We start from the raw sequence: 22304 nt of genomic DNA on the forward strand, positions 1-22304 counted from the left end.
ACAAAACATAAGTTAGATAATGCGGCACTGTAACTACTACTATTTTAGAGGTATGATTCGTCATGTTTAACTCAATGTTTCAATTGAGGCAAACTATCTATCTTACAATTACAAAAGCAAACCTAAACTTACAATTATATGCAAATGCAAAATGAAACTTGACAAATCATCGTCAATTCCCTTATTCCAGGGCAGGGCCTGACGATTTGAATCTAATTTTGATCAGTGAACGGGCACCATATGGTACATTTTCTCACCATGAACCTATCATTTCCAGCCTATCTGAACTATTTAATAAATGGAAGCCATAACATGGGTTACGCTCCCCCTAAGCGGGCCCTCCGCATCCTGTCTCTGTCTTATCTCAAATACAAAATGCCAATGGTATGAATGTATCTATATATAACTTGGAAATGACGTACAATCAAATAAACCCGTAACCCACTCACTTGGTCAGGCTTCAGAATCGTCCAGTGGGCAGTGCACTCTACACTCCAAGTTCCCTTTTTTTCAAATTTACCGCAAATTTGATATTTTACCCATTGAGTGTTGATTAGTCACAATGAAACGTTGTGACAGAAGTTGAGGTTACTAGTGTATTAAATAATCTAGGTCCTATTTAGGATTATATCTGAAAAATCCAAATCTGGCCAACGCCCACCCTAAACCTAAACCTGTTCTAATCCACCTGAAATGACTAACGAATGGAAGACTTTGACTACCCAGCCATGCAATAGTCTCATTCCGTGCCTTATGGCAACTTGATGATTCTATTGCGCTCATCTTCTTGCACCACCCAGGGGAGACTTGGTCCTGTACCCAATGCTTAACTTATCTCCTTTCCACTCAACTACTCGCAATTTCGTGTGATATAGTGGGCGGAATATTATTATATGAGACAATTCAATGCAGACGTCTTTCCAAATTTGGCAGATCGACAGGTAATCGGTGAGTTACCACGATAGTTGCTATTCAACAACTCGACAACGTCCCATCGTCAACGCCTGCTATGAGAATTTCCCATAGCAGACGCCAACGAAATGACGTCATCGAGCTATCGATCAACTACCCTGGTTATCGCCTGGTACCTTACACGCAGAGAAATGATTTTTAAATTCAAATGGATATATTTTTGACTCAGGGCCTAATATATTTTTGGTATTGATTCAAATACATTATTCGGTTAATTCAAAGAAAAATATTTTTGAATCAACAAACCGGTTGTAGAGTCAATAATCTGTTTGTTGATTCTAAAAACCATTTGGTTAATTCAAAAATATGTTTTGTTGAAATAGTGATACAATATGTTTGAATCAATAACAAAATACATTAGGCCCTGAAACAAAAATCCATTTTTCTACGTGTATAGCACGATGCTAGGAGGCGAACCGGAAGAATCGATGAGCTACCTCCCCCGATAGTTCCACGATGTTCTAAAAAATTCGAGAAACCATAAGATGTTCCGAGAAATTATGAAAAATTCAGAAATATTTCAGGAACTTCATAGAAGTCCAGAGAATTTCAGGGAAGTTTAAAGGTGTTTACGAGAATTCTATTTATTTCAGAGCTGAACCGAGGTATCTTCAATGGAATTGAGAGCTTCAGAGAAGCTCCGAGAACATAAAGACAGATCAGAGTTCAAATAATTTCAAGGACATATGTCACTTGAAGAAAAATACGGGAACTTCAGGAATTTCCATGAACATTAGCAAAATGCGGGAGCATTTCAATAAAGTTTAGTCAGAAAATTAGTTGGAGATTTTAAAAAGTTTCCAGATTATCAGAGAACTTCAGAGATGTTTAGAATTTTTTTTTTTTTTAATTTTAGTCACGAAGTTACAGACGAAGCGGCTCGAAAACTTTGGTGACTAACCTGCTATTGCAATTTTTCAGTGTACCACATGGCAACACCACAACTACTGGATTGTACCACATGGCAACACTACTACCACAAACGAAGTGACAGACGACTAACTGGCGAAGAAATCCATGTAAATAATGTGGTTCACTGTAATAGAATTTTCTTGGAAGCTTATGCCATCATCCACCAGATGGGTTAGTTTTTTTGTTTTGATTTGAACAAAGTTGATTTTGTGTACAATGATTCTTTGACAGTGTGCAAAGAGTGCGTATCATTTTGTCATTTTTTGATGCATTTCAGTTTTGAGTAGAGTGAAAGAGATAGAACCAAAACATTCCAGTTCATTTGGTGAAAATGCTAGTTCAATCCAGTAGTAGTGTTGCCATGTGGTTCAATCCAGTAGTAGTGGTGTTGCCTTGTGGTACACTGAAAAATTGCAATAGCAGGTTAGTCACCAAAGTTTTCGAGCCGCTCCGTCTGTCACTTCGTTTGTGCTACTACTAGATTGAACTAGCATTTTCACCAAATGTACTAGAATGTTTTGGTTCTATCTCTTTCACTCTACTCAAAACTGAAATGCATAAAAAAATGACAAAATGATACGCAATCTTTGCACACTGTCAAAGAATCATTGTACACAAAATCAACTTTGTTCAAATCAAAACAAAAAACTAACCCATCTGGTGGATGATGGCACAAGCTTCCAAGAAAATTCTATTACAGTGAACCACTTTATTTAAATGGATTTCTTCGCCAGTTAGTCGTCTGTCACTTCGTTTGTGGTAGTAGTGTTGCCATGTGGTACAATCCAGTAGTAGTGGTGTTGCCATGTGGTACACTGAAAAATTGAAATAGCAGGTTAGTCACCAAAGTTTTCGAGCCGCTCCGTCTGTCACTTCGTTTGTGGTACAGTTTCTCCGTCGGCTACAGCAAACGATATTCTTCCGACGATACAATACATCGCTATTGCTGGCCTTCATGTTTTGGTATTTTGATTCTGAAGCAATACTGGTTCTGACAATGCCTGTGGAACTCCGGAGATTAGTTTGGGCTGCAACTTCTCATCAGTGACCGGTAAATTTGTGCGTAAAAATCTTCCCATTAATCTTTGACAATGGGGCAGGCAATCCAGTAGACCTCAGCGTATTTCTGGCGTGAAGTAATGCTAGTTGTATATCTGACTTATCTTCAGCACATTTCTTAAGAATCATTTTAGCCGTCTGCACGTAGCGTTCATCTAATCCGTTAAAGACCACCGGGAACCACGAGGTCTTTCTCCTCAGGGAGGGGAACAGAGCTCTCGGAAACTTGGTCCATCAGGAGCTCCCACCCGTGTCCAGGGTACACTGGAACGGAGCCAGAGGATGGACAGAACCAACCATACGCGTTGACCTTTCAATTGCCAAGCGCTTCAAGACAGGTAACAACACCCGTGCCATGCCGGCCCACGTAGCGGAGCTGCTGAGAACTAACACCGTTACACGGACGGCGCTAAGGCCGTGGGTAAGGTCGGATTCGGAGTAGCCGATGTATCAAATAGGTACTTCTTTCGACTACCCGTTCAGTGCTCCGTCTTCTCGGCGGAGGCTGCGGCCATCCACTTCGCCACCACGACACCCGCCAATAAACCCATATGTGTCCTAACAGACTCCGCCAGCGTTTTATACGCCTTGAATTCAGCAACATCCAGACACCCCTGGATACAAGGGATCCAAAAGGCCGCGCCGCCGAACACCTCATTTGTTTGGGTACCCGGTCATTGCGGTATCCGGGGCAACTGTGAAGCAGATCATATCGCTGCCACAGGTCGCTCCGGCCGGATGGCCACCACAGTTGTACCCAGTCCGGACGTAAACAAATGGGTGAAAGCACCCCTCCAAGACGCCTGGGGGTCTTATTCCGGCTTCGATCCGGACACACCCGAGTGACCCAAAACATGGGTAGCGATAGTTTTGCGACTTCTGCAACACGATTTTGACAGTCGAACACCTGATTATTAACTGTCCCTGCTTCCATAACATTCGGCTCCTCTATTGAATACCGAACAGCATACGTTAACGCCCTCTCTAACGACCCGTCCACAGAAGCAGCCCTAATAGTTTTCCTAAAAGATGCTGGACTGTTCTATAAAATATAATCAATATACATATACAAAATGACCACGCCTCGAACATGGACACCACTGGAATGAGCCTGGATATCACATGACGATTACCTGACTACCTTCGACAACGACCACCGCCATTCACACCATGATCCGGCAACCACGCTAAGAACCAAAGCAGGAACTATAATGAACTCTGTTAAAAAAATACTCTGTACTAAGCGGACTCCCTTTTGGAGCCCCACCAACCCCTAGAAGAACCCCTTCTGGGTTCTACAAACTCTCAACTATGTGATTAGGGAATCCTCCTTCTGGGGCTCCCGGAGATGAACCAGCCTGCGACTGAAAATCTCCTAAATAAAGAAACAAAAAAAAAAAAACAAAAAATCTAATCCGTTGGCTCGTGGAAAGCTATACTCTTTCAAATGGCAAACCTCGTGGCAAACCAGGAATTTCCTTTAATAAGATGATTTGTTTGACGTTGTCTCGTTGATGCTTTTGGCAGACTCTGCAGGCGTCGACTAGTTCCTGGATGTCAGAAGTCATGTTTATCCAAAATAGGAACTGTTTCGCAAGCTTCACACAACTGTGTAGTCCGGGATGTCCGCTGTGGAAAGCTGTTAGCAGATCGTGGAACCACTACTTGATGAGCCTTGAACACTATTCCCTCGTATACCGCAAGCTCATCGCGGAAAAACCAGAATTTACATCGTCCAACCAGTAATTATCACTTGTTTCAGTAGTTGCAATTCATGATCGCTTAGACATCTGTAGTACGATATGAACCTCGAGTTCTTCCTCAAACTCATCATTATGTTGATTCAAGACGTCCCGACTCAGTATATCTGGGATTGGTATGTCCTTACCTCTTACGTAGACGTCACGTGGATTATACTACGCAACATTCAGCCAGCGGGTGCGCGGTCTAAAGGTTTCCGAAAAATTGACTCCAGTGGTTCATGGTCACTCTCGATGGTCTTTTCTCTGTCGTATATGTAAATGTAATGGTGAAATTTTTGACATGCAAAACTAATTGCTACAGCCTCTTTCTCTAATTGCGAATAATTGAGTTCTGTTGAATTTAACGACTTCGAAGCGTAGGCGACTGGTGGTTGACCACATTGCAACAACGCTGCTCCCATCGCTTTCGAACTAGCATCCACTGACAACGTAACAGGTGCATTGACGTCGTAGAAGGCTAGCATGGGCGGAGAAATCCCATGCAACGTTCTTTCCTAAAAGCGTTCAAAGTGGACTTGTAATCTCTGACAGGTTTTTAATGAACTTACCGAGGTACGTAATCATGCCTAGAGCTCTCTGCAGCTACTGCCTATAAGTAGGTACCTGGAGATTCCGTTTTGGGTCACCTGCTTTTAATCCGTCGGCCGATCAAACAAGCACTTCTCACGGTTCAACTTTAGTCCTGCAGTATGAATCCGTTTCAATACGACGATGTTTGTAATCTCCTGCAACTGCCTTGAGCTCCTGGCGCGAATCAATATATCATCCATAGAGCATTCAACGCCTCTAGCATAATGCTTTGGAATACCTCGGGAGCCGATGCCAGGCCAAATGGTAGTAGCTTACAACGATAACGGCCCCACGGCGTTCCAAACGTGAGGCATTTTGATGTGCGGTCACTCACTTGTATCTGCCAGAAACCTTTTTCTACAATCCAAGATTGTGAACCGACTAGAATGTTTAAAACGTGCAGCGATTTCCTCAATCTTTGTGAGTTCTTAAGAGATTCTAATTAACCTGCGATGGATCAAGGCAGATCCGTAGTTTTCCCTTCTTTCGAACAATCTTATCTTTGCAGTCACTCCTAATATTTCCACGCTAGAAAGTTCTTTCTCTGATACTGTGGGGTACGTTTCTCGATGGCCGGATTTTCCATGCTAGATTACCGACGAGGTTAATATCATAAACGTAATTTCGCAAACATCCCAGGCCTTCGTACAGATCACTTTTGTTTATTTAATAATATTAATATTATTCTGGTCGTTGTATGTCAACAGATTTTACGTCACCGATGGTTCGATTACTACGGAAATATCATGGAGAATCCACATGGGCAGCACATTGACAGACACTCTTCTTCCATGAACTTCAATGGTCTCAAACCATTCGTCCGCTCTGGTCATAAACTTTCGATTGAAGGTGCATATCGTACATAAGTGTTAATGATATACTAATTGAATAAGTCTGAGGCATCAAATATTTATTTGGTGTGCCATCAGATCGACTACCTTTCTTCTCTTAAGTAACTTTTTTTTTACAACAATAGGTCACTATTTGGTCACTTATTTCTTCAACATGGTCACCAACATCACAATTTTTTACAGCATTACTCGCTACCAGCCCTGGTTTTCATTGTAAGACAGCCTATATTACATGATATCAGCCAGTCTGAACGTTACTATTAGACTGCAATATCGGCGTTCATTAATGAAATGCGATCATTTTATTCTCATGATACTTTATTATCAAGCATTAGCACATGAAATTACAAGATATTTGTAGGGTGTATAGAATGAATTACTCATAACATTTATCGTCATTATATTCGATTATCCGTTAATTATCATTTGCAACTGATTTCATATGTCAATCTAGTAAGGTCTTAAATTAGTAAACTGTATCAAACAATGGCTTAAAATAATCAATAAAATCTACACATTACACATCACAAATCACAATGCCCAACAGCCGTGGCAGCCAGTGCCACTGATCGATCACATCACGCTTTCCGGTTCACACACTTCAATGCAGGTACTCATTCCCTGAAAAACAATGAAGAATCATTCCTCTCTGAACCATCCCACTGCAAACTAGAGAGCTCAATCGCATTCACTTCTTGCGCTCATCGACGGACAGTTTCATCAGCGTGACGCAGATTTCCTCACTGATCTCCTCCGCCTCGGGCATCTCCGAGAGGACCCAAGTTTCGTCGGTACTGGCCAGCTCCTCATCACAGATGGGACACTTCTTCTGGTGAATGTTCCACTGCTCGATGCACGGTGTACAGTAGCTGTGAGCACAAGGAAGTGACACTTCCGGCTTCCGCTCCAAGCAGATGCAGCACTCGTTACACTCAAGGTAACAATCTTGGGCGCCGCGTAGACCGTCTTCACAGCTAAAACCGGCGCTGCCGCTACTGATGGCATCGACCTGTTCCATCAGAATCGATGCCGTCGTGGTTGCGGCCTGGGGGAATACAAGCGCGTTTGGCGTCTGCGGGCTGATGTCAGGCCGTTCGAACGAACCGGTTCCGCTGGACGAACTGCCATTCCGCCCGGTCGTCGACGTGGAGCTGGAGTGCGTTGGGCTGGAGTTAGGGGTGCGAATCCGTTGCGTCTCAACGGTCACCATCGCGTGCAGATTGGTCTGGAAGGTGCGGAATACCTGCAGAAATTGCTTCAGGTTCAGCAGCTTGTAGCACTCGACCTTCTTGGTGGTGGGATCGACCTTGACGCAGGCAATGCGCACCGTACCCTTCCACAGGACGCTACTGTCCGTTCCCTTCTTGACGGCAAACACCAGCTGCTTACCGTTCGGGTCCAGGCATTTGCGGGATCTGCGGGAGAAACGGAATGCGATATTTGGTGTTATCTTAGTAGAAGACAAGGGCATGCTCCGAAGCTTGTTAGAGGGTCTATTAACACCGACAAACCGACATGCAACTTAAATTTAACTCTTGGTCGAGAATCCATAACGGCCGATTCAAATGTAAACCATAGAAATGTTTTATCTAGATAAAAATAATTTGTCCGAAATAGATTAGACACAAACCTACTCATAGATTTTGTATGCGTGTTCGTGGCTAGGATAAATATTTTCCGTGAACACGGCGGCAGATGTCAGTTCGGTGCTTTGATCAGAAATTTCTTTGTAATTTGTATGATCATTCATGTTGGTTTGTCGGTGGCACTACTACAAAGTTCACTGTACCAGGGCTGGTAGCAGGTCACTTTTTAGTGACTTGATCACTTTTTTGAAGCCAGTCACTAAAACGTCACTTTTTACACCTAAAAGTCACTAAAGTCACTATTTCCCTAAAAATAGTCACTACAGTCACTTTTTCGCAAAATGTTTAAATTTAGTACTTGGCACTAAGAAAGTCTACAGTAGTTTTAACAAAATATACATATCTGTTTAAAAATTGAAAATTTTAACCAGGGTGACCAGTGAAGCGCAAAACGTTAGAACACCAGGAAAACTATTGGGAAATGCCTTAATGCCTCGATTTAAAGGAGAGTTTTAAAGGATTCCAGGGAATACACCAAGATATATCAGAGAAGAATACCAAAGTACAGACTACAAAAGTCTCATGTAAAATTAACTGTTCTGAGGACCGATTTCTTCATATCCGCTTAAATCTTAAGCCAGGTTTACCTATATAGTAAAACTTGGCTTAACACATACGGGCGTCGCTTTTGATTACTGTTTAAGTTAATAGAAACTCAAAATTCAGCTCCGAACCAATTTTGGAAATAATTCTAATGTCATTGAGAGTGCATTTTAACGAGAGTTCTGATAAGAATTCTATGATGATTGGATGAGGATTCTAGGTCTAATTATAATAAGAATTCAAAATTAGTTCTGAAATGGCTCTGATGAAAAAATTCCATGAAAATCCCGTGAACTCCAAAGATGGTCTCTGCGGATAGTTCTAAAAGAATTCTGGGGTGATTTCTGACGATACTTTCAAGAGAATTCTTAAGAGTTCGAAATAAATTCCGAGAAGAATTCAAATGGAATCGAATTTTGAGGAAGGAATTCTGAGAAGAGTTTCAAAGTTTGTGATGGATTTTTGTTTTGAGAATTCGGAGGAAATACTATGGGGATTCTAAGGAGAATGCAAATGAATGCAAGGGAGAAGTCCAAGATTATTCTAAGCAGAAATTTATGAAACTTCTGAGGTTAATTGCATGGAAATTCTAAGGATGGATTTATGGAAGGAGCCTTCAGGGAGTTTCTAAAAGAATTAATAAAAAATCGAAAATAATCTACTTTAACTAATCATGTGTTATTACTTCATGCGTAAATTTAACGATTTACATAGTCGGAGATGCTTAACGTCAAATATCAGACTACAAATGGAGATTTTATACGACCGAGGAGGAGATTCAATTATAGAGTTGCTAGTTCCGTTATAGTACGGCAGTGTGAAAATTGTTTATCAAAGTAGAAAGCGAGCAAAGGACAATTTTGAGGAAGGTACGAATCGGGTAGTTGTTTACGGCCGATGGCGACTTGAGTGTGAAACAATCAATAGAACTGTTTCCGCACATCAGATGTACATGAGAAAATCGGTGATCATCCCTATAACGGAACTCTTTACTCTGAACTCTTTACATTCATCTCCTCATCTATCGTATAAAATGTCCACTTTAGTTCTGATATTTGATGTTAAGCGTTTCCAACTACAAAAATGATTTATTTCCAAGAATTTTGTTGATTGTTCTGCAAAGAATTTCAAGAACGCAATATTATGTTTGTAAAAGCTCATCTGCTTCTAAGTTTAAGAGAAGGGGAATTATTCTAAAAAAGTTCTTGAGATCATTCTGAAGAAATTCTGTGAAAATTTCATAGCAAATTATCAAAGTTATCTACCTAGATATATCAAATATTTAGATATTTCGAACGCAGAATCAAATTCAAGATCATAAAAATGGGAATTACTATTTACTAGGCATCATGTATAACGTAAGCAAAAGTAAATTATTCAAATCACTTCAAATGCTCTTCACAGGGGTTTCCGTTGTGAGATTCGATTAAGTTAGATGAATTTATGAAATTTGATACTGAGTTCCATGACATAAAAAGTTTATTTCGATATCGAACCGTATTTGAATCTCAATGTTACCATATAAATGGTTACTTATTTAGTATTTACAAGTCACTATTTGGTCACTATTTCCGTAATTTTAGTCACTAAAGTCACTACTATTATATCGCATCAGCGCTACCAGCCCTGCTGTACTTCTACACACTTAGATTTTTTCGCCGAGATGGGCACCACCGAGCAGCTCGGCATTTTATTTTGCTGGATCTCAGTGAAAAACTTGCCGAGATTCAGCTAACAAACGGGAATTTTGCCGAGATCTCAGCTAACAAACATATTTTTTGCTGAATTTCCAGTAAAATAAAATGCCGAGCTGCTCGGTGGTGCCCATCTCGGCAAAAAAATCTAAGTGTGTACGAGGTTAATTGAACTTGGATCAACGACAAATCGACATGACATTTAATTCTGACTTATGCCCGAAAATCATGAACGGCCGATTTAAGTGTGCAGTAATCCGAACTGTCAAAACCATATGATTTTTTGATCTAGATAAAAATAATTTGTCCAGAATAGATCAGATACGAACTAATTCATAGCTTTTGCATGCGTATTAGATGTCAGTAGTGTGCTTTGGTCAGAAATTTTATTGTTTTTGCTATGGTCAGTCGGGACGCAAAGTTTTTGGAGCTAGGTTCGCAGCTTCAGGAGGAGCGAGTTCCGGAACAAGTGGAAGAGTTGTCGCTTGATTTGGACACAGTGCCACCGGATGTAGAGCTGGATGCTTCGCAACAGCAAGCGGAGGTCAAGCCAAGGCCAACCGGAAGTGGCGCTGATTGGAGTCTGCAGGAAGAACCATCATTTCACAGCTTGAGCGACACTGATACAACCGATCAGGAGTACTTTGATCTGGATGAAGACACAAGCGTTAAAGAACCACGAAGACCACAGCGGTCGACTTCTGGTGCACTGCCGAAGCGTATGGAGGATTACGTTGTTAGCGTGGCGCGACTGAGTGAGAGTGAACCAAAAAACTAAAAGGAAGTGATCAGCAGTGTCAACAGAACGGAGTGGGTCGGAGCAATGGACGATGAATACCAGTCTTTTCTTTCCAAAGGAACATGGTCCCTCGTGCCGTTGCCTACGGGGCGACAAGCGATAGGCTCAAAATGGGTCTTCAAGGAGAAGAAGGACTCGCGTGGGCAGACGATGCGATTTAAAGCAAGGCTAGTTGCCCAAGATTTTGCTCAGCGTTGACTATGGAGAGGTGTTCTCACCGGTGGCTATGCAAGCGACACTGACGGTTCTTCTGACTGTCGCAGGTCACCGGAAGTATCATGTACGGCACGTAGATGTGAAGAATGCCTACTTAATGGAAGCCTAGACGGCTTTGCGGGAGAAAATCGATATCACATCTCTTGGTGAGGTCGGTTATTTCCTCGGCATCCGGGTGAGGAAAGATGAATGTGGAGTGTTCTGCCTCAGTCAACGAGCGTTCATTCGCGAGATTGCTGTTCGTTTTGGGCTAGGTAAAGCGAAGCAGTCGAAGTACCCTTTGGATGTTGGGTACTGGAAGCAGGACAGCGAGGCATTACCTGACAATGAACAATACCATAGTTTGGTAGGTGCCCTCCTGTATGTGTCAACAAAGAAGGGGGTGGTACGGTACTTAATCGGAACGGAGGACTACGAGCTGAGCCTGAATTGGGCGGGAGATTCGCGAGACAGGAAATCTACCAGCGGGTTCCTATTTCAAGTCGGTCATGCAACGGTTAGTTGGGCGAGCCGCAAACTACGATGGAAGCCGAGTACATCGCTCTCTCCGAAGCGGCGTCGGAAGCGGTTTGGTTACGCAGGTTGCTGGATGAACTCGGTGAGAAGCAGCAGGCAGCTACAGTTATCTTTGAGGATAATCGAAGCTGCATCGACTTTGTTTCGTTGGAGCGGCAGAACAAGCACAGTAAGCACATTGACATTAAATTACATCATGCTCCGGATCTGTGTGCTAGAGCAATTATTCAGCTGAAACACTGCGTCACTGAAAACATGATTGCCGACATTTTCACGAAGGCCAATGAAGATTGGTCAGTTCACGAAGAGTCTCGGGCTCATCAGAAAGCAGTAAGAGCAGGAAGTTCAGTGTTCAGCGAGGAGGAGTGTTGGTGGCTGTTACGTCAGAGGCGCTATCACACTGAACTTAAGTAAAGAGAGACATTATCAACACTTTGAAATGTATTAACTTGGGTTTTGTGTTTACCTTATTCCTTATTCGCTACTACGCAATAATAAACACGTTTCGTAAAATCAATCGAGTTTCCGTATTTTTCTACGCGGTCGAAAGTTCCCTGCGGTCGTTTCTCTGCTTTGGTCATTCCTTAAGTGGAACGTCGAGTCGATCTGTCAATACTGTGATAGTTTTGTGTCAGTGCAATTGATTGATAAGTTTTGAAGGTGATCAGTGATGAGTGCTGAATTAAGAAATTTATTGAAGCGAGAACGCTTTCTTCAACAAAATGGATGTACAATCAATACAATCAATACGAAACTAACGATTTTAAATTGGCTCACTGCTTGACTAGCCTATTGGTCCCAAGCAAATCGACTAACGTACCCCATTCTAGTATAAATTCCAGTACTACACTACACGGCGAATGAGAACAACCCAAATTTGAGTTTAGTTCACTCATAATCGCCAAAAGTGCAGGAACTCAGCGATGAGTTAATTTGCCTCATGTTTTCCCAGGAGTTTCCAGGGAAAAATTCCCGAATTTGAGAAAAGTAAAGATTGGATTCACTCAGTCTATTGGTACTACCATAGAGGTAACTCTAAGACAAGTAGGTCCCGAAGAAACGTGCTCAACTTTTTGGCTCACCTCTGGTACTATCTTCGGTCCCAAGCTTGTCGAATCACCCCTCGAAACATAGGAAAAACCAATAACCCCTCATTTTATCTGTCAAACTTTCATAGCGAATCAAAACAAACATTGCGTAGTACTAGAATTTCGACTAGAATAGGGTACGTTAATCGTTTGCTTGGGACCAATAAGCTAGTCAAGTAGTGAGCCAATTTAAAATCGTTAGTTTCGTATTGATTGTTGGTACTACTCCGGGGCTGAATAAAATTTTCGTCAATTTCCTCATTTTCCGGCAGAATTTTTAGGTTTTCCACAGGAAACCATGAGACAAATTTTACTCATCGCTGAGCTCCTGCACTTTTGGCGATTATGAGTGAACTAAACTCAAATTTGGGTCGTTCTCATTCGCCGTGTATGTTTGTTTTGATTCACTATGAAAGTTTGACAGATAAAATGAGGGGTTAGGGGATTTTCCTATGTTTCGAGGGGTGCATCGATTAGCATAGTACCAGAGCTGAGCCAAAAAGTTGAGCTCGTTTCTTCGGGCCCTTCTGGTCTTAGAGTTACCTCTATGATAATGTCGGCCTAAATGCCCATAATTTCGACCCATACAAAAATTCAGCAATCGACTAAATTTTCAATAGCGACCAAAAATATCAATTAGTACCGTCCCAATGACGCGTTCATCTAGATAAAATTGATAAATAGCAGATTGGCTCAATCTTAGATCCATAGGCCAACATTAGAGCCATTTCCCCTAGTTGAGAAGTTCGTACCAGATTTCGTTAAGGATAGAGATGAGTGTCAGATTGAAGTAATCCACGATTGCGTACGCTGCTTTCGTACCAAAACGAAGGTTCATGAGCAGCTAATGGCTGACCTTCCGTCGGAGAGGGTAACACCACTCCCTTACAACGTGTTGCCATCGACCTTTGTGGTCCATTTCTGGTCGCTTATCCTCAGCGCCGTACTCGCCCTGTGAAATGTTTCGTCGTGGTCTTCAGTTGCCTAGTCACAAAAGCTGTGCACCTGGAGTTAGTGGATGACCTAACAACACAAGCTTTTTTTTATTAAGGAGACTTTCAGCCCTGGGCTGGTTCGTCTCCCCAACAACACAAGCTCTCCTAGCTTCCTTCAAGCGATTTTCGTCTCGAAGTGGAAAACCTGTCATCATTACGTGCGACTAAGCCAAAAACTACGCAAACTCTTCATCAGCCATCAATTCCCAGACCACGCTCAGAGAAGCAGCGAACGACATTATCGAATTTCGTTTCATTCCCGCGCGCTCACCCAACTTCGGAGGTTTGTGGGAGAGTGCTGTAAAATCGTTCAAAACGCTACTGAAGGGAACGATAGGATCACAAAGATGATGAAACTTCCGACAAGAACTTCAGATGAGATGTTAAGAGAACTTGTGACGATAGGTTCAGAGATCTTCCGACTAGAAGTATGGAGCGTTTCCGATGAAAAGTTCAGAGCACTTGTGAGGATAGGTTCAGAGAACTTCCTACGAGACGATCAGATACTTTAGACAAAAAGTTCCTTATTTATTTATTTATTTATTATTATTATAGTCCATCTGACTTGATAGTCTCAATGAAACACTTAAATCTAAATGTAGTCACTCATTAAAAATTAAAAATTGGCCAACAGCAAACGATGACGAAACATCGAGGCATTGATGTCAAAGTCAAATAGGTCAGAGGCTTCGTTGAATTGATGAATCATGGCGACAAAGGAACTGTTTGCAGCATAGTTGGTTGCATGTACTACTTCGTGTAGCAAGGTTCTCGGACGGAGTGTTCGGGCAGGAGCATACAGATTAATTTTGGCCAGTAACTCAGGAACATCATATTCTGCGAGTAAAACTTTAGCAACGAAGACGACCTGCGATATGTTTCGTCGCTTAGCAAGAGTATCCAAACCCAGCAAACGACAGCGGTCAGCATACGGTGGTAAATTCAGCGGGTCACTCCATGGAAGATAGCGCAGTGCGTATCTGACGAATTTGCGTTGAACAGCTTCGAATCGTCCACTCCATACAGCCTGGTAGGGATTCCAGACAACACACGCGAATTCCAGTAGTGAGCGTACCAATGAACAGTAAAGGGTTTTAAAACACAGAGGATCACGAAATTCCTTAGATATCTTGAACATGAATCCAAGCTGTCGATTAGCTTTGTCGATCGTGGTTGAGAAGTGGCGAGTGTATGTGAGCTTTTCATCCAACATGACACCGAGGTCTTTAACGTGATCGACACGTTGAACTGCAGTTCCAGCAACGTTATAATCAAACAAAATGGCAGTCCTAGTTCGACGGAAACTAATTACGCAGCACTTTGAGACGCACAGGACCATAAAATTACGTTCACACCAATCATTAAAGATTTCAAGAAGGTTTTGTAGTTCTAAACAGTCGGCATAGCCTCGAACGACTAGATAAATCTTCAAGTCATCGGCAAAAAACAATTTACCTCCTCGTAGTAGAATAAACGTTACATCGTTCACAAATAAAGAGAAGAGCATTGGTCCCAAAGTGCTACCATGTGGAACTCCTGATCTGTTCGAGAAACAGTACGATGAGTAGTTTCCAATGCATACCGTAACTTCACGTTGCACGAGGTACGATCTAAGCCAGCTGCAGAAGGAAACAGAACATCCAATTTTTTCAAGCTTTGCTAGCAGAACGTCGTGCACAACTCTATCAAACGCAGCTTTAAGATCAGTGTAGATGACATCCACTTGAAGTTTCTTGCATACATTTTCCATACAGAACGACGTAAAGCTGACGAGATTAGTTTCCACGGAGCGGCCAGGAAAGAAACCATGTTGACATGTACTTATGTAATGCTTGCAGGAAGCAAACAATCTCTCATTTATCAGCGACTCAAACACCTTAGATTCAACCCCAAGCGAGGTAATCCCACGGTAGTTTTCCACATTGCGTTTGTCTCCTTTCTTGAAAACAGGGAACATAAAGGGTGATACGGTCAAAATTTGGTCAATATCAACTTGACGTATTTCTTTCAATTTTGCATTTAAAAAAACCTGAACACCCCTCATTTTGAAGGTGTGTGTGTGTAGAATGTTGCTCCTATTTTGATTTTGGAATTCACTCTTCAGTTGTCAAAATGCCGTCCAAGCAAGAAGAGCAGCGTATCAAAATTTTGCTCGCGCATCGCGAAAATCCGAGCTACTCGCACGCAAAGTTGGCAAAATCGCTAAAAGTTGCCAAATCAACCGTTACAAATGTAATTAAAGTGTTTGGGGAACGTTTGTCGACAGCCAGGAAGTCTGGATCGGGGGGAAATCGAAAACCGGAAGCCGCTGAGACGACAAAGAGAGTTGCCGGTAGTTTCAAGCGAAACCCTAACCTCTCTCTCCGAGATGCCGCAAATAAGCTGGGTGTATCCTCTACAACCGTGCATCGAGCCAAAAAACGAGCCGGACTATCGACTTACAAGAAGGTAGTGACTCCAAATCGCGATGATAAACAAAATACGACGGCCAAAGCGCGATCCCGGAGGCTGTACACGACGATGCTGGCGAAGTTTGACTGCGTGGTAATGGACGACGAAACCTACGTCAAAGCCGACTACAAGCAGCTTCCGGGACAGGAGTTTTATACGGCAAAAGGAAGGGGAAAGGTAGCAGATGTTTTCAAGCACATGAAACTGTCAAAGTTCGCAAAGAAATATCTGGTTTGGCAAGCCATCTGTACCTGTGGCTTGAAAAGCAGCATTGTCAACCAAGAAATTTACGTGAAAGAGTGTTTGAATAAACGTCTGCTGCCTTTCCTGAAGAAACACGGTTGTTCCGTACTGTTTTGGCCGGATTTGGCATCTTGCCATTACGGTAAAAAGGCCATGGAGTGGTACGCCGCCAACAACGTGCAGGTGGTTCCCAAGGACAAGAACCCTCCCAACACGCCAGAGCTCCGCCCAATTGAGAAATACTGGGCTATTGTCAAGCGGAACCTAAAGAAGACCAAAAAAAAACTGCTAAGGGCGAGCAGCAGTTCAAGGCAAACTGGCTTTCTGCGGCGAAGAAGGTGGACAAGGTGGCTGTACAAAATCTGATGGCAGGGGTCAAGCGTAAGGCCCGGCAATTTGGATTTGGAAAAGCGGAAGCCTAACTGAATATTTTTCCTGAATTTTATACTAATTGAACTTGAAAAAGAAATTTAATTTGATTTTTTAAATAAACGATTTCGCCGATTTACACGCGTTTTCCCTTGACCAAATTTTGACCGTATCACCCTTTAATAGACCGTTTTCATAGTGCGGGAAATTTCTGTTGACGAAGTGACAGGTTGAAGAGCAAGGACAACGGAGCAGCTAAGATATCGGAGCATTTTTTTAGGACTGCAGATGGAATAACACTCGGACCTGGTGAAAATGATGATTTGGTTTTACTCATCACACAGAGAACCATTTGTACATCTACGGCAAAAACATCCATGTTTACGACGTCGGTTGGCACATCACGGACGACTCGCTCAATTTCTGCTTGCGATGGGGAGTCATTCGAGAAGACGCTTAAGAAGTGCCTAGCAAATAGGCTGCATTTGTCCTCAGTTGTCAATGCTACGTCATTGCCGAGAAACATTTTTGACGGCAGTCCAGTTTCCTTCCTCTTAGTATTCACAAACGACCAGAATCCCTTGGGGTGGCATTGCAGATTATGTTGAGTACGAATTACATACCTCTTGTAAAGAAGCTTGTTGTAGTGGCGATAATCATTGCTGGCAATTGAAAAATTTCGCTTGGTAAGGGTACATCGTCGATGAGTGAGAGCACGGAGAGCTCTAGATCGCACTCGTTTCAGGTTGCGGAGAGTAGCGTTAGACCAAGGCGGTTTTCTTGGAGGTTGGCACTTCGGTACTGAAGCACAAACACAGTCGCGCAACAGGCTATTATAGCGAGCGGCTGCTGTATCGATATTAAGGTCATTCAACACGTTCCAGTTGATCCGGGACAAGGAACGTCTCAGCAAACGGAAATCGGTCTTCCGGAAATTGAGCCGAGTGGAAGTCATGGTTTCATCAAAACGAATTTGAGATCCGTTCGCGATAGATATATCCAAAGCAGGGTGGAAATTGTCAAGAGGAACGATGACATCAGGCGCTTCAACGACGACATAGTCCAGAAGTGCACTTTCGCTAACAAAAACCAAGTCAAGAAAACGAGACTGGAAATTGGGAACAAGGTTTATCTGGCTCAGTCCATGAAAAGCCGTGCCGTCAACAAGCAAGCGACTGGCAGGAGTAGTTGAAGATGCAGGAGAAATTCAGAGAACTTCCGACTAGCAGTTCAGAGATCTTCCAAGGAGAAGTTCCGAAAACATCCGAGAACTCAGAGCACTTCCGAGGGTAGAATCAGCGAACTTCCGTCGGAAAATTCAGACATCTTCAGAGAACTATCAAGGAAAGGTTCAGTGAACTTCCAACGAGAAGGTCAAAGAAATTCTGAGGAGGAGTTCAGAAAAATTCTGAGGAGAAGTTCAGATAACTTCCGATGAGAAATTCGGAGAACTTCCGTCGAGATGTTCAGAGAACTTCTGAACAGAAGTTCAGAGAAATTCTGAGAAACTACGAGAAGAAGTTCAGAGAGCTTCTGACGAGAAATTCAGAAAAATTCCGTCGAAAAGTTCAAAGAATTTCCAAGGAGAGGTTCAGAGAATTTCCGACGAGAAGTTCACAGAACTTCCAAAGGGAAGTTTCGAGAGGAAGTTCAGAGAACTTCCGAAGATAAACTCTGAGAAGGTCTCTGAACATCAAGTAGGAAGTTCTCTGAATCTCTCCTTCAAAATTATTTGAACTTTTCGTCGGAAGATCCCTGTAGTTCAGATAACTTCCGAGGAGAAGTTCAGATAACATTCCACTATAAATTCGAAGAACTTCCGACTAGAAGCTCAGAGAGCGACGAGATGTGCAGAGAACTTCTGAGGATGGGTTCAGAGATCTTCCGACGAGACGATCAGACAACTTCCAAGAAGAAGAGACTTTTTTTTCAGAGTTCAGAAAAAAATCCGAAAAGAAGTTCAAATAATTTCCGAGGAGAAGTTCAGAAAACTTCCGACAAGAGGTTCAGAGAACTTCTTACTAGAAGTTCAGAAATCCTCCAAAGAGAAGGTCCGAGAACTTCGAGGAGAAAATCAGAGAGCTTCCGTCGAAACATTCAGCCAACTTCCGACGAATTCAGAGAACTATCAAGGAGAGGTTCAGTGAACTTCCAACGAGAAGTTCAGAGAAATTCTGACGAGAAGTTCAGAGAAATTCTGAGAAGAAATTCAGATAACTTCCGATGAGAAATTCAGAGAACTTCCGACGAGATGTTCATAGAGCTTCTGAACAGAAATTCTGAGAAATTACGAGAAGAAGTTCAGAGATTTTCTGGCGAGAAATTCTAAGAACTTACGAAGAGAAATTCAGAAACATTCCGACGAGAAGTTCATAGATATTCCGAGCAGAAGTTCAGAGAACTTCCAAAAGGGAAGTTTCCAGAGGAAGTTCAGAGAACTTCCGAAAATAATCTCAGGGAAGGTCTCTGAATCTCTCCTTCAAAATTATTTAAACTTTTCGTCGGAAGATCTCTGTAGTGCAAAGAACTTCCGAGGACAAGTTCAGATAACATTCCACTATAAATTCATAGAACTTCCGACTAGAAGTTCAGAGAACTTCTGAGGATAGGTTCAGAGATCTTCCGACGAGACGATCAGACAACTTCCGAGTTCAGAAAAAAAAAATCCGAAAAGAAGTTCAAATAATTTCCGAGGAGAAGTTCAGAAAACTTCCGACAAGAGGTTCAGAGAACTTCTTACTAGAAGTTCAGAGATCTTCCAAAGAGAAGTTCCGAGAACTTCGAGGAGAAAATCAGAGAGCTTCCGTCGAAACATTCAGACAACTTCCGACGAATTCAGAGAACTATCAAGGAGAGGTTCAGTGAACTTCCAACGAGAAGTTCAAAGAAATCCCAACGTAAAGTTCAGGGAACTTCCGGTGAGTAGTTCAGATAGCTTCCGGTGAGAGCTTCAGAGAACTTCCAACGAGAAATTCAGAGAATTTCCGATGAGAAGATCAATGAAATCCCGAGAGAACTTCTGACGAGGGGTTCAGAGTACTTCCAACCAAGCATGGGAAAATTCAGCCCCCCCTCACCCCAATACAGTGCTGTAATAGGTTTTATTGGCTATCATCTAAGCAACAGCAAACGCACCGAGAAATCGGCAGTGAGCATGCATAAAGGTGTAAACGCGATGATCGATTCTCTTCGTCGATTTTCTCTTTTGATGATAACTCACTTGGATTAACATTTCTCGGTGCGTTTGTTGTTGCTTTTGATAGCCAATACAAACTGTTACAGCTCTGTATTGGACAAAGTTCAGAAAATTGCTTCCCTTAGCTGTAGCAATTTTAAGAGAAAATCGACGAAGGGAATCGATCATCGCGTTTAGGCCCTTATACATGCTCACTGTCGAAATGTAAATCCAAACGAGTGATTAACAAAAGAGAAAATCGACGAAGAGAATCGATAACTCGACAGTGAGCATTCATAAGGGCGTATACGTGATGATCGATTCTCTTCATCGATTTTCTCTTTGCATTGCTACAGCTAAGCGAAACAATTTTGTAGAATTTATTCAATGTAGAGTTGTAACAGGTTGCATTGGCCATCAAAAGCAACAGCAAACGCACCGACAAACGTTAAATCTAGCGAGTTATTAACGAAAGAGAAAATCGATGAAGAGAATCGATCATCGCGTATACGCCCTTATGAATGCTCACTGTCGAACTGCAATCAGGCTCACTGTCGAATTGGAATTGATTGTCGAATTGCGTTATCAAAATTTAATTGCACATGATAGGGGAAATGGCTCTAATGTTGGCCTATGGATCTAAGATTGGGCCCATCGCTAAAAATCTGCTATTTATCAATAATTGTATCTAGATGATCGCGTCATTGGGACGGTACTAATGGATATTTTTGGTTGCTATTGAAAATTTAGTCGATTGCTGAATATATATGCATGGGCCCAAATTAGGGACAGTTAGGCCGACATTACATACATTTCCCCTAGTATCAGTATGTACCACCTAATTTCCAATGCACGACTGGTTGGTTGCTTATCTTTATTAAGATTTTCAGGCAGACGAATATGTGACTGATTAACACCGATAGCAGATATACTCACAAACTGTTGAGATCGGCCAGACACTTCTGAAAGTCCTCGTAGGTGAGGCTTCCGATTTCGGAGAATATTTGCGCCTGCTTCTTGATTTCGAACTGCAGCGAGTCCACCGTATCGCACGGCAGGATCTTCTGCGGTAGACTCGACACCTGCTGTCCCATCGCACGATGGTGATTGGAGAGTGGAGCGGCGACGACTGCTACGCGGTGGATTCTCACTGGCCTTGTTTTTGCACTATACGGCCCGGTCACTGGCCAATGCAGCGTTTCGGAACGGAGAGCGTAAATGGATGCTTGTTTGTTTTGCTACTTTCTGGTCACTAGCTTTTGTGTTCCGGTGATTCCGATGGATTCTTTTCTGTCTGTTATCAGCGCAGTGGTATAGAGCATACTGATGTCACTTTTAGGTTTGACGTTCTCGACGTGTTTATGTTCTTGATTACGTGTTCATTACATTTGGTTTTCCGTAGTATTGTTTGCAAAGGATACCATTTACCATGATAGATGGACAATTTTCACTAAAAGTTGTTGCTTCAACTAAATAAAGATCAAATTACTATTACAAAAAATTAAATGTATTGACATTTTAAGATATAGTTAGGTTAGAAAAATTCAATAGAATAAATCAATCCTTTAAATTTGTCGGACCTCTTAACGGAATCCCTTTATGAAGAGCTTTGAGTGGGTTGGTTTATTTCCTTTAAATTCCGTTATAATTGCTTATCTTTTGACAGATACGCGTATTTCGTCTACTACTTGCAGACTTCATCAGTGCCAGTTGAGTACTTGGCACTGATGAAGTCTGCAAGTAGTAGACGAAATACGCGTATCTGTCAAAAGATAAGCAATTATAACGGAATTTAAAGAATAAATCAGTTTTGAACAAGTCATGTGCAGCTCGAACCAATACAAAACATCGGAAAACTGTGTGCGTGCGTGAACGTAAACCAAATGAACAGCCCTCCCTGCCCAAGGAGCACAGAGAGAGGTTCACCAGATTGTGAAATATAGTTGGATTAGTAAACCAAAAAATCAACGTAAACGCAATTAGTGACGTCACTAATTGCTTGTATCTTCAGGGTTTCACTCACACAACATAACCGATTCGGTAATCCAGCTCATGGCGTTGACGGCACCGTCGAAAAATTTGTTCTTCCAGCAAATATAGACAGTTTCTTATGTGAATTTTCGGTTGAGTGAAAGGATAGTACAAAGTCCGCCATGTTTCACGCACAGTCTGACGTTTGCTTATGGATTTTCTCATAGAAGTAAAGAGCTATATACAGAGTCGCCGTCAACGCCAATTGCTGTCAAAGGCCAATAGTGTCAGTCTGTACCAATGGCGTTTATATAAGGTCTGGGCCAAAGGGCTTATTGGTGTTAGTGAAATGTGCAAATGTTTAGTGGTGTTTGTATTTTATTGCAATGTTTATCTTTTTACACGAAACAGCTGTTGGCAGTGACGTATTTCTATCTGTTCTCAGTATGATGGCAGTGACGTATTTCTATC

The 22304-nt window shown here is 42.2% G+C and overlaps 1 protein-coding gene across 1 annotated transcript; it reads right to left on the minus strand.

Moving 5' to 3' along the window:
• Positions 1–6427: 6427 nt before the first annotated feature.
• On the minus strand, positions 6428–21128 carry LOC135710659 (RING finger protein 141-like). The gene is made up of 2 exons (XM_065233301.1): positions 20799–21128; positions 6428–7542 (listed from the first exon to the last, which is right to left on the minus strand). Exons 1-2 carry the CDS (start codon positions 20954–20956, stop codon positions 6816–6818), a joined length of 885 nt encoding a protein of 294 aa, XP_065089373.1. The 5' UTR covers positions 20957–21128; the 3' UTR covers positions 6428–6815.
• Positions 21129–22304: the final 1176 nt, after the last annotated feature.

This window comes from Ochlerotatus camptorhynchus, unplaced genomic scaffold, assembly GCF_037179485.1.
Source record: "Ochlerotatus camptorhynchus isolate MF236.1 unplaced genomic scaffold, CSIRO-AGI_Acam_v1.1 ptg000397l, whole genome shotgun sequence".
NCBI classification, from domain to species: domain Eukaryota; kingdom Metazoa; phylum Arthropoda; class Insecta; order Diptera; family Culicidae; genus Ochlerotatus; species Ochlerotatus camptorhynchus.

Coding starts and splice junctions, on each gene's coding strand:
- LOC135710659 (XM_065233301.1), bottom strand. CDS start 20,956: ATGGGACAGCAGGTGTCGAGTCTACCGCAGAAGATCCTGCCGTGCGAT. Junction 7,543..20,798: donor CTGGCCGATCTCAACAGTTT/GTGAGTATATCT, acceptor TTTCTCCCGCAG/ATCCCGCAAATGCCTGGACC.